At 44.1% G+C, this 12,766-nt stretch overlaps 2 protein-coding genes across 9 annotated transcripts in view; both read right to left on the bottom strand.

Moving 5' to 3' along the window:
* tjp3 (tight junction protein 3) overlaps positions 1 to 776 on the bottom strand; it is a 43,622-nt gene extending 42,846 nt beyond the window's left edge. The window contains exon 1 of the mRNA XM_063200497.1: positions 677 to 776. The gene's annotated coding sequence lies outside the window, so the exon portion shown is untranslated. The remainder of the gene's footprint in view (positions 1 to 676) is intronic.
* Positions 777 to 5,737: 4,961 nt separating this feature from the next.
* The window catches only part of sbno2b (strawberry notch homolog 2b), a 149,826-nt gene continuing 142,797 nt past the window's right edge, over positions 5,738 to 12,766 (bottom strand). For 7 of the 8 annotated variants that reach the window (XM_063200484.1, XM_063200485.1, XM_063200489.1 and 4 more), the window contains 2 exons: positions 12,762 to 12,766; positions 5,738 to 12,031 (listed from right to left, as the gene is read on the bottom strand). The exon at positions 12,762 to 12,766 is cut by the window's right edge and continues 186 nt beyond it. In XM_063200484.1, the coding sequence (XP_063056554.1) occupies positions 10,692 to 12,031; positions 12,762 to 12,766 (1,345 nt within the window). In that variant the 3' untranslated portion in view covers positions 5,738 to 10,691. The remainder of the gene's footprint in view (positions 12,032 to 12,761) is intronic. The other variant, XR_010035127.1, reaches the window with a different exon arrangement.

Raw genomic sequence — 12,766 nt, 5'->3', positions numbered from 1 at the left:
CCAGCTGGTACTGCAACACATTCAACACATACAAGAGCAAGATGCAAGATGCAAATGGTTTGCATGGATCTATTATCCTTAGTGTTTCGGCCTATAGGAGGGCCAGACAGGCCAACTTAATATGGATCTACACATTCTACACATGAAGAAAGTTACAATTAACACAACCAGCTGGTCCCGGAATTCCTGAACAGATGCAAAACAACTGTTGCCACAATATTTACATTGCTAGAGAATTTACATGGCTGGAGAGTTTACTACATCTACATCCAAACATACAGGCCTACTTTGCAGAATACCATGCGACCTATGATTTGGTAGGCTATGGGCCCTTACACTTTTTCAATAATCCCATTTCCTACACTGAAGTGAATGTGATTGATAGGCTATCTGTAAAGGTAGGCTACTCATTGACTCTTAGATGATGATGTGTAGTCCTATCACAAACACGAATTTACAAAATTAGGTTAGGCCTACTGACACAGCAGTAATGTTTCACTTCAGCTATTCTAAATCATACACGATATCCTTCCATCACATCTGATGCCGAAGGAAGAGACTAGGCTACTACTTGGAAAGCACCTGATGAACTCGACTTGTCATGTGAAGGCGGTGCAAGTTTATGACCAAAAGTCCCACCACTGTTAGGCTATGATAATAATGGACTCTTTTTTACCTGCAATTGTGCCTCTGTAATCCCAGTAAGTTATTCACGAAATGCCGCTAGTGTGTGCGGTAGTTAGACCTGTCAGAGGATTGGCGTTTCTGAAACAGAAGTTGAGAGCAACGAAGAAAACTTTACCTGTTGTCTGGGGGTGGGCGTGGCTTACAATAGGCTTCAGGTGGGACGCGCATCGTCATGTGTCACTCTACTTGATACTTCCGGCTGGATTCTTGCGAAACGCCCGTTTCTGTCTGTTTACTCAAAAAGATAATTTTTCATGTCCTGTTACAGCACTCTTCAACAGCCTTGACTGGTTCAGTGTGATGCAATCTCTCAAATCACCCTTGCTCTGGCAAACCTGGTGGTAGCCTAAAAACACAGCAAAATTGAGTGTTAATTCAACACTTAGAGAGTGGGCTACTCTGGACCAAATAAATATTAATTTGATTTTCTAACTGTTGAACTAACACTGCTATTTTACTGTGTGTCTTCAAAGGCGCCATTCTCGGACATTGCTCAGATAAGATTTCTCTCTTCCAGGTAGTCCATCCCTGACAATGTAAGCGTCCAAAGTTGCCAGCAGATGGCGCAAAATACCAAGTTATTTTCAACACACAGTGAGGCAGGGTAAGAAATAAAGTGAGCACGCACGTTATTCAATAATTCAGCAAGAAGTTTGCCAAGCTTATGCTACAGTTTAAGTTGAGTTAAGGTAACTGGTTTATACATCCAACCCAAATGAATTGATGCATAAATAATAGGCAGGACTGAATGATGTCGGAAAATGGTCAGTAGGCTATGATGCCGAAATAAATAAATAAATACATTTATTGTGTGACCTGTCACATAAGGGGTATGGGATAGGGTACGCTCTCTATGAACACTGTTAGTTGTAGGCCTGCTATACGTACTGTAGGGGCCCAAATCTATACTCCTTCAAAGGGCCATCACAATTCCCAGCCTGGTCTTAAGTTCAAGTCAAGTCAAGTCAAGTTGGTTTTATTGTCAATTTCTTTACATGCACTGGTCATACAAATAATTTGAAATTACATTTCTTGCTTTCCCATGCAGAAATAGACTAATCTAGGTAAGGACATAGACAGTATAGACATAGACAGTACTCATACATGGACATAAGACAGTATGGACATAGACAGTGCTCATGCAGACATTTAAAGTGCAAGACTGGACAACAGAAGACTTGTAGAGAACATACATTAAGAGGAGGTATTTGTTGTGCTTTTTCTAAAAGTCCTTTATAGCGTTCTGACATAGTAATAGTAGCATTTTGAAGAAAAATAAATATTAAAAAGGTCTATCAAGTACACCAGCAGCAGTGTGTGTTTGTGTGTGTGTGTGTGTGTGTGTGTGTGTGTGTGTGTGTGTGTGTGTGTGTGTGTGTGTGTGTGTGTGTGTGTGTGTGTGTGTGTGTGTGTGTGTTTAGTGTAGGTAGAAAGTGCGGTGTGCGTCTGTGTGTGTGTGTGTGTGTGTGTGTGTGTGTGTGTATGTGTGTGTGTGTGTGTGTGTGTGTGTGTGTGTGTGTGTGTGTGTGTGTGTGTGTGTGTGTGTGTGTGTGTGTGTGTGTGTGTGTGTGTGTGTGTGTGTGTGTGTGTGTGTGTGTGTGTGTGTGTGTGTGTGCATGTTTTGAGTTAGTGCAGGTTGAAAGTTCAGTCACAAATATAGCAGTGCAGGTGGAATGTTCAGTCGCAGATATGGTGGTGGGGATGAGGGGGGGGGGTTGTCAGTGGCCTGGCTGGCTAGAGGCTAACAGTGGAGGGAGAGTGGGTTGAGTGTTCAGTATCTTGATTGCTTGGTGCATTGAGCTGCTTGCAAGCCTGGTGGTACGGGAACGGAGGCGCCTGTACCTCTTTCCAGAGGGCAGGAGGCTGAACAGTTTGTGTGCAGGGTGGCTTGTGTCTTTGATGATCATCAGCGCTTTCCGGGTGAGGCGTGTGGTGTAAATGTCCTGCAGGGAGGGGAGTGGTACTCCAATGATCTTCTTCGCTGTGTTCACAACACGCTGGAGTGTCTTCCTGTTTTTCTCCGTGCAGCTTCCTCCCCACACTGTGATGCAGCTGGACACGACGCTCTCTATGGTTCCTCTGTAGAATGTTGTCATGATGGAGGGTGTAGCACTTGCCTTCTTTAGTTTGCGCAAGAAGTAGAGACGCTGATGGGCCTTCTTCGCCAGTGATGTAGTGTTGGTGGTCCAAGAGAGGTCGTCGCTGATGTGCACTCCAAGGAACTTGGTGCTGCTCACTCTCTCCACAGCATCACCGTCGATGGTCAGTGGTGGCAGTTGTTTTTGGACCCTCTGAAAGTTGACAACAATCTCCTTGGTCTTGTTGACATTCAGCAGGAGGTTGTTGTCTTTGCACCATCTGGCCAGCAGGTCTACTTCTTCTCTGTAGTGAGACTCATCGCCCTTGGTGATGAGGCCCATCAGTGTTGTATCATCCGCAAACTTCACTAGATGGTTAGTGCTGTGGGTCGTTGTGCAGTCAAGTGTCAGCAGCGTGAGCAGCAGGGGGCTGAGAACACAACCTTGCGGAGCCCCCGTGCTCAGGGTCAGGGTGCTTGAGGTGTTATTCCCTACCCGTACTGCTTGTGGTCTCTGCATCAGGAAGTCCAGCAGCCAGTTGCAGAGGGAGGTGCTGAAACCTAGTTTGTCCAGTTTTCTGATGAGTTGTTGTGGTATTATGGTATTGAATGCTGAACTGAAGTCAATGAACAGCATTCTCACATATGAGTCTTTATTGTCCAAGTGGGTGAGGGTTGTAATACAACATACCCTTGTGTACACAATTTCTGTCCTAGAATAGCTACAGTTGTATTAAGTAGAAGTAGCCTTCCTATCCCAGAAAATGTTGTATTTTTAGATGCAATTTCATGCATTTCAACGAAAATGTGTCCCATTTGAGCTCAATACGAAACCACACTGTTGTTTCTAAATAAGTGACAATTCTGTATTTCAAGGGATGGATGGCAAACCTACCTGGCATCATTTTTTTCCCCCCTTACAAACTATGAATCAAGCGAAAGGGAGTTTTTCCTCACCCCTGATGCCACCAGGGGCCGCACCTGAGCGCCCAATCTCTGTGTGACTATCTATGACTTATGATAGGCCCAGCCACTATGGACCTTACGCATCTAAGAATCCTGGTCCTAACCTACGTTGACCTTATGACTCTACAATCTCTGTCTATCTCTTCTTCCTCTGCCTTCCTGCTATTTCTGCCTCTCCTCTATACCTCTCCTTTTAAATCTATCTCTAACAATGTTTTTTTTCCTATTTGTTAAGCACTTTGAGTTACATGCCTTGTATGACACAGTGCTATACAAATACAATTATTATTATTATTTGTAAAGGACCGCACTAGTCCTTGTATGTGTTTTGTTTGTCTTAGTTTAAATGTGTTTTTCGTTACGTACATTTTTCTAAAAACATAAAATTTAATCAAAAAAATATTTCTATTTTTCTATGTACTTCAAGATGGTTGGTGTTTGTTGTTGTGAGTGGCATTGTATGTGTGAGTTGTGAATGGACGGTGGTTAGTTGAATTTGTCCTTTGCCTTGTTGAAGTTTGTCCCTTGCCTGACACCATAGCTCCACAAGAGGGAGATGTGTAAAGGTGTAGGTAATAAGGGAGCTGCTTGGCTTTGTTTGAGCCTGAGCCACAAATGTTTGAGCTCCAGACTTCAGCTTAATGTATGCTTCATTTGCACAAGAAAAAGGACTTTTGACGCCTGTTTTAAACAAAAGAAAATATCATTAAGCATCCTTGGTGAGGGCAGTGAGGTATGTTTTTGTTTATTTGGTTTCTAATGAAATATTGTGTCTATGTAACTTTCTACTGTGTGTATTTGACAATACCTAAATGGATTGCTTTGATGCCTGTAATGTATTGAATGAATGACTTGATGATTTTAGTGAACTATTAATGAACAAATGTGAATAATGTACTGTGAAGACTCTATGGTGATTCGTTGTTTTTGTATTGTTTTGTATACCCCAAAACACAGTTTTCACGGTGCTTTGGTGACCACGGTGATTCGCTACAAGAAAAAATAAAGACACCTTGAGCATCAGTCGAGACTCTCTCTTGAATCCAAGGGGTTGCTTACATTATTATTATTATTATTATTATTATCGTGTAGGTGAGACCAGGGGGAATAGTACTAAGTTGTGAGCCCTATGGACCCATCTACAATGTGCATGGGTCACTGACGTCTTTTTGTTTTTGGCTCAGATGTCAGGTGGTACAATCACAGCTAATGGCCATAAATAAACTAGTAATTGGTAATTAATGTACTGCAATGAATATGCTCCTTAGATCAGTGTTTCTGAACAGAGGTGCCACGGGCCCCCCTCAGGGGTGCCGCGGAAACATGGCTGATAAATAAATTATGTAATATAATACATATTTGTCTAAATTGATAAGTTAATGCTAGTCAGTGGAATCTTTCATCTGCCATTTACGCACAATAAATTAAATATACTGTAGGTCGCCCCAGTCAGACGTCTCTAAATGTGTTACTTTTCTAAGCTTGTGTGGTACCGGATGCGACCAACCGGCTTGTTGGTTTGGGGTGCCTTGACATTTTCATGAATTGAAAGGGTGCCTCGCCTACAAAAAGGTTGAGAAACACTGCCTTAGATAATCCGCTACACAAAACACAAAAGAAATCATTTGATTCATATAATAGTGGGATTAGCTGTGGTAGCACCACCTTGACGCATGCTACTACTAAAATATCATTGACCCATATATGATATTAACATGCACTTCACTAGTTTGCCCTTGAGTGCTTGGTGTACAATTTGCGTGAGTGGCATGCTGGCTGGCCTCGGTCCTGAGATGTAGCTGGGTGCTCTAGTGAATGGAGGAGTAGGGGGAAAGCCTTCACGCAAGACAGGTGAAAGGGAAAGGAGGGGAGGCAAGGCGGGAGCAAGTAATGATGGCTGTCAATCACTCACAGGCTTCCTCCCAAACCATGTTCATGTATAAACAACATTAAATAAATAAAAATAATAAATATGAATAATAAAGAGAGCGAGAGAGAGACCAGTGGTCAGGCACTATCTGCAACCATTTATTACTTTTTTCACAAAACTGAGATTGCACTGTATTATGTTCGTCCTGTTACAAGTAGAAAACAATTCGAAAGAATTAGTTTAAAAGGCACAATTTGTACATATATACATGAATCTAAATCATAAATACATAGAAAAACATAAGGGCAAACAAACAGAATGAAAGTGCAACTCTACACAAAACAAAAATCATTTGCTCTCAAAGATACAATCAGTAGCATGTTTTTTAAAGCAATAAATTATCTGGATAAGATATCTTCAAGAATACAATGTTGATAAAAAAGATAAAGAGCGACAAAAGCGATTATTTGAAAAACCCAAAACTGTCCCCACAGAAAAAAAGCAGAAGCACTTGCAGATAAGCTCAGGAACTGAAATACACATGTTAATAGTTTTAGTGCAACATGACTAATAACACAAATATGATCAATGGCCCACAGAATATCATATAAATAAAATCATTATAATCCATTTTTTTCCCCTGGCTATGTCACCATCACGTCTTTTTATTTTTTTTATTTTTTTTTTTACATATAATCATTAAAAAAAAGCAATATATAGCGAAGCCATAAAGAAACTTTGTGTGTTGTCAGTTCTGAATGTGTATGACCCAAACCGCTAACCCGCATCGCATTAAGCATTATCACTGCATCTGTTGGAGTGTCCTGAGTCCAGACCCATTGGAATGTACTGGGAAACAGGGTCAAAGACGTCCAACATGACACTGTCCTTCAGTGCTAACAGATGCTTTTGCTTACTGTAACTGTGAAAACATGACATTTCAAAACAATTTTTTGAAAAGTGAATGCATGAAAGCCAAGCCAAAAAAAACCAACAAAAATTTTGCCTTTACAGTAAGCATAAGTATCCGTTGCACTGAAGGACATGTTGGACGTCTTTGACCCAACAATCACTTGACATGAATTAAGGTTGCGGCAAACTTATAACTGGCCTTCCTAACTTGCTATGTGGCCATGCTATAAGACAATGATCCATTTAGATGAACATTGAATGGGGATGCAGAAGAGGCATATGGGTCAAAGACGTCTTTGTCATTCAGTGTTACGGACAACTTGTAACTGCAAAAAAACACGATTTTTAAATTGTTTTAAGTGAATGGATGACAGCCGAGGCTTTCATGAATTCCCTGTGACAATAAATAAATAAAAAGAGTGATGTTTTTTACAGTTACAGTCAGTAGAAGGCATCCGTTACACTGTATGACAATGTCGTTTTGCACGTCTTTGACACAAATGTTAGATTGTGTTGAAACTGCGATCGAGGTGTGAAGTGTTCATATACAGGACAACTACATACCTACATTATATATAGTCTATGAATACAAGATGTCAGAATGTCTGGAAAGACATGTGTGGCTTGGTGTGTTTCTCTGAGAAGTTAAAATGGGCAATCAAACCAAACACAATGGCCACCACACAAGAAAACTTCAGCTGTGTGCAAATTCTGCTCAGAAATACTCCTCTGTAAGCACAGTGTGGTTTCACCTAAAAGAATTTGGTTTCACGGCATAATAATAAAGAGGTCTTACGTATTATTCCTTTCATAGACGCAGCCTGTAAGACTGCACAATAAGACCTAAGAACTTAAAATATGGTCCTTCTCACCGAAAACAGCATTGGATCAAAGAAAGGCATTCCTCACTCTCAATCAAAGATGACCAGTTTCTGCATGCAACATCTTTTTTTTGCTCATTATAGATTTGGTTCGCACTAGATTTATCAGTGATTCTGGGCTACATCCTCCGCACTATGGCACAAAGGCAAATGGTGAAATGTTAAGACACCATTGTCTAATCCCAGCATTCGTTACATAATACCTGTTCATGTCAGACAATGTGTGCGTTACAATATGCAACCTTGCCTCCTCCACTTGTGCTTGTGGCCTCGTACCAGGAAGTAATATGTCATGATGGCATCACTGACAACAGCATTATGTTTCAATATCTTGCAAAAGCTCAATTGTAATGTGTTTTTCTCATTTGCAATTGGGATGGTGAATGAAAAACAGTCCCTCAACAGTTGTTGTGGCTAGGCTGACAGCTGGGAAACTTTATCGTTTTCTCCACAGAGGAGGGGCCAGGAGGCGGGGCGAGGCCACAAGCACAAGTGGAGGAGGCAAGGTCGCATATTGTAACACACTCCAATAGCTCACCAAGAGGGAAAAGAAGCACTCGCAAGCATCGCTACATGTGAACACAAGATCAATAATCATTATTCAGCCCTGTCTACATATAAAGACAGTCTCCCACCTCTTTAACCACACAGTCACACATACATACACATATTATATATGTACAGTATAACATTTCCTGAGTTGGAGATTAGGTCAGATGTAGCCAGATAAGTCCTTTGTTAAATACTTTGGTATAACTCTGCAAAAGTAAAAGGATAATTAAGTGAGATCTTACTTTATACAGAATAGGTCTCATACAGCAGTGATAAACAGTGCAATATTAATGTGTAGGCAAGTTAGACTAAAAGTGATCTTTGTTGTTGGTTTTTTTTTCAGTTTGGATTCTGGAGTTGTTCCCTGACAAGTCTTTTTTACTAACTGTATGCATCTTTTGGGATCACAGTTTAAAAACGGCAAGCATGTCCCTTAAATATAAATAAAAAAACAAGCAAATAATTTAACACAACAAAAAGCAAACTCTATAATAATCAACATCGCTTTTAACCCCTAACAATGTTTTTCTTTCCTTACAAAGGTCATGAGTACTAAAAGCACAACATTTGTTCAAAGAAGACACAACGGCGTACAAAAGTTTCTTATCAACACAAGTGGCCAACAAATTTAAGTATTAGCGGCCAATATATTTAAGCATTAGCGCATTATTGCTTAAGATTGCCATCTGTCGTCATTTGCATTGGACTTCTCTTGGGGTTTCCAGGCAAGAGGAAAGAACACAGTGATGATTGAGCAGGCAGGGAAGAAAGTCACCGGAGCATCTTCTTCAGATGTGGAAAGTAATTTTCTGCTTTGTTAGGAGCAGTGCGGAAACTGCCTCTTGTCTCTGAGGAAGACGTAACAGTGTCGACACGTTAGTTTTGGCACTGCTCCTAATTAAGAAGAGTATTACTTTCCACATCGGAAGATGCGCCGCCGGTGACTTTCTTCCCAACTTGAACGTACGGTATTCCTCTCCCGTGACACAGCAGATTGTGAAGTACAGGGGTGCATTTCTCAAAACCAAAGTTGCTTACTAAATTAGCTACTTTGTTGTTTTCAATGCATTTTCCCATTGCCAACTACCGAAGTTGCCAACAGAATAACTACTTCTCTTTTGAGAAATGCTCCCCAGGAGCGCGGAGGATACTTAACATTTCTAAGCATAGCAGGCTTCTGAACTGCAGCAGGAGAGGTGCACTACTGTGGTGTTGAAAACAATGGCACATGTGAAACGACATGCGCAGATTGGAAATTGGTCTGTCAAAGAGGAAAGCACAAAAACACAAAAAAATGAACAAAAAACAAACAAACAGAAGTGCTTTGCGATGTTTGCGACTTGAGTCAACGTCAGTCAGCCTTCCTGAGGATTTTACAAGACAAGCCAATGATGAGAGGTGAGAAGAGCGTATGCGTGGTACAGGGCCGGATTAAGATGGTCTGGGGCCCCTAGGCTACAGATTGTTGTGGGCCCCTGGAAGGCAAATTCTGCTACACATTTACATACACAGTGTAATAATTACCAGCTAGGAATTAGGCATAACATCTCTACCAACTCTACTGAGCATGATAGATGAAAATTTCAACATTGCATCTTGACACAATTCTGCAATTTTTTTAACTTTTGGCCAATCAGGGCCCCCATGGCGGATGAGGGGCCCTAGGCTGCAGCCATATCTAGCCTCTGTGGGTCCCCTGGCAGGTGGGGACCCATAGGCTGCAGCCATATCTAACCTCGGGGGGGGGCTGGCAGGTGGGGACCCATAGGCTGCAGCCATATCTAACCTACGTGTCAATCCGGCCCTGTGCACGGAGGGCGAAAGGCCACAAGAGGAAGAAGCAGGCACCCAACAGTCCAGACCATCCGCTGGCATATCTAAAACACGGCCTTCGCAAGTCCGCCTGACCAAAAAGGGATGGTGGTGCAGGACAATTTGAAAGACATTCATTTTTCCCCTTTTTGGTAATCCTTTTTTGATTTACACTCATCTTTTTTTCCTCATGCCAAGAGCCAAGAAAATGCTGCATTACTGTAAGACAGGATGAAAATGAAAGAGCGCCGCATTTGGTATGTACAGCACAGCTTGTAATGTAGACAAAACTTTAAGTCAGAGTGTTTGAAAAGGTAACATCGCATTCTGTCCAAAGGCACTGATTTAACAGCAGATTGTTGTTGGGTTTTTTTTCGTAGAAAATGTTCGGCAGACTAGTGTAAATAAATAGTTGCATCTGGAGAGAGATTGGTTAGGGAGGTGGACGGACAGCTGTATAGGATGACACCTACGTACGAGAGGTCAAATTAAACTCAAAATCCTTTAACTCCCTTGCCTGTCAGTTGAAATACCTTGGTGTATAGGTACAGTACGCTCTCTCTTTCTCTCCCTCTCTTTTTCTCTTACTCTCTTCCTCCCTCTTTCTCTCTCTCTTTGCGTCGTCATTGCAGATTATGGCTTCTTCCAGCTTCCCCACACCCACCCGGCCGATCAGGAAGCAGACGTAGTATCACTTCGCACATGTGCCTAATGTACTGTATGTATGTCCATAACGTGGTGGTCACGTAACATGGTCATGGAACAACTCAAGTCAATAGCTGAGCTGCCAGCTAGCTAAAGCTAATAGCTTCTGTAAGGGGCCAGGGAAAGTGCACGGCACACCCAGGTGTTGACTGTCTGGTGTTTTTGTTGTTGTTGTGAGCGAGGAGGGGGGGGGATGGGAAGGTCTGTGATATGGTCTCTGGACTGGATGTTAGGAGGAGTCCCGACCTTGAAGGGGGAACTGGATGACCGACTGCCTCTCCGGCCCGCTCTGGAACATGCTGTTCAGAACCTCCCGGAAGTCTATGTGGACGTCGTCGTCGTTGGCGTCGCACGCCGTGCCGGCCACAGTCAGCTGGGGGATCTCTGGGAAGAAGAGCGTCGGGGTGGCGGCAGCAGAAGCAGCGTTTGCGTTGGTGGGGGTGGTGGCAGTAGAAGCTGTGGGAGACGCCCCTGGGGTCCCCACATTAGACGGCACGAAGAGATGATTGTTGGAAATCTGGACCTGCAACGAGGAGGAGGACGGCGGTGGTGGCGGCGATGATGATGATGAGGGCGAGGGCGGGGCGGAGGGTGGCAGTGACGGTGGCGTTGGCACAGGCAGCAGCGGGTGCGGCATCGGTGGCGGTGGCGGTGTATTGGACATGGGCGGGCACAGGTTGAGGTCGAAGAGGTCGAGGTACTCCTGCGACAGCTGCTTGCCCTCCTCCTGCACCCCCCTCTGCTGCCCCCCGGTGGCCGCCGCCAGGGAGTCTAGGCTGAAGTCCTCAGCAGACGCAGCAGCAGACGATGACGATGACCCAGCAGCAGCAGCAGCGGCAGCAGACGACCCAACCTCCTGACCCAGCGCACCACTTCCTCCTCCTCCGTACGACCCAACCTCCTGACCCAGCGGACCACTTCCATCAGGCTCGTCCGACGCGTCCAGCATGTCCACCAGCGGGGTACTGGAGCCAGACAGTGAGGGGAAGACGGTGGAGGAGGCGGCCATGATGGTGGTGGAGGAGGAGGCAGGAGGTGCGAAGAGGAAGGAGGAGGAGGAGGAGTGGGAATGGGTGGAGAGGTCCATAGGCATGGGGGTGGGGGTGGGAGTTGAGGGGCTGGAGATGGAGATGGAGGAGGGGGAGGAGAAGAACTGGGAGAGGAGGAGGCGGTGTGATGATGATGATGATGATGATGATGATGGAGGTGGAGGCTGCTGTGGCTGCTGCTGTTGGAGTTGCTGCTGGAGGTGTTGGAGGTGTTGGAGCTGTATCTGCAACTCTTGGCTCTGCAGACCCCCCGGGTGGAGCTGAAGCTGCTGGTTCTGCAGTCCCTGTAGCTGTAGTTGCTGGTTCTGCAGTCCCTGTAGCTGTAGTTGCTGGTTCTGCAGTCCCTGTAGCTGTAGTTGCTGGTTCTGCAGCCCCTGGCTCAGCTGTAGTTGCTGGTTCTGCAGAGCCTGCTGGCTGAGCTGTGTCTGCTGGCGCTCCATGCGTCTCTTCTTCACCTCTTTGTCCATCTGCTGCAGCTCGTCGCGTACCCGCGACACACACGACTCTGGGATCTTGATGCCTGTGATGAGCACGAGCAGGAATGGACACACACACACACACACACACACACACACACACACACACACACACACACACACACACACACACACACACACACACACACACACACACACACACACACACACACACACACACACACACACACAAGTACATTATTCAACACTACAATGAAATTAAATAAAATGAATATTAGAAATAAACAGAAATTTAGGCCAACTATATGGTCTTGACACTGATAGCCCTCCAGGTCAGACGGCATGACATTACAGTACACTAAAAGAGTTAAGTGTGTGTGTGTGTGTGTGTGTGTGTGTGTGTGTGTGTGTGTGTGTGTGTGCTTGCTGTCACCTGTGTATCTTTCGTTTAATTTAATGTTTATTTAACAGGAACAGTGCTAAACATACAGTTGAGCCAGATTATAGCCACAATGCTCTCTCACGTGTGTGTGTGTGTGTGTGTGTGTGTGTGTGTGTGTGTGTGTGTGTGTGTGTGTGTGTGTGTGTGTGTGTGTGTGTGTGTGTGTGTGTGTGTGTGTGTGTGTGTGTGTGTGTGTGTGTGTGTGTGCGTACGCGCATGTGTGCATGCTGGCACCTGTCTATCTTTCGTTTAGTTTAATGTTTATTTAACAGGCACAGTGCACGACATGCAATTGAGCTAGATTACCGTATAGCCACAATGCTAATTTTCGTCTGAAGTTCCTGGACAGGAATTGATGTTGAGTTACTCACCGACT

This window comes from Engraulis encrasicolus, chromosome 6 (assembly GCF_034702125.1).
Source record: "Engraulis encrasicolus isolate BLACKSEA-1 chromosome 6, IST_EnEncr_1.0, whole genome shotgun sequence".
Lineage (NCBI taxonomy): Eukaryota > Metazoa > Chordata > Actinopteri > Clupeiformes > Engraulidae > Engraulis > Engraulis encrasicolus.
The sequence above is the reverse complement of the archived record's forward strand: the minus strand, read 5'-3'. Positions and strand labels throughout refer to the sequence as shown.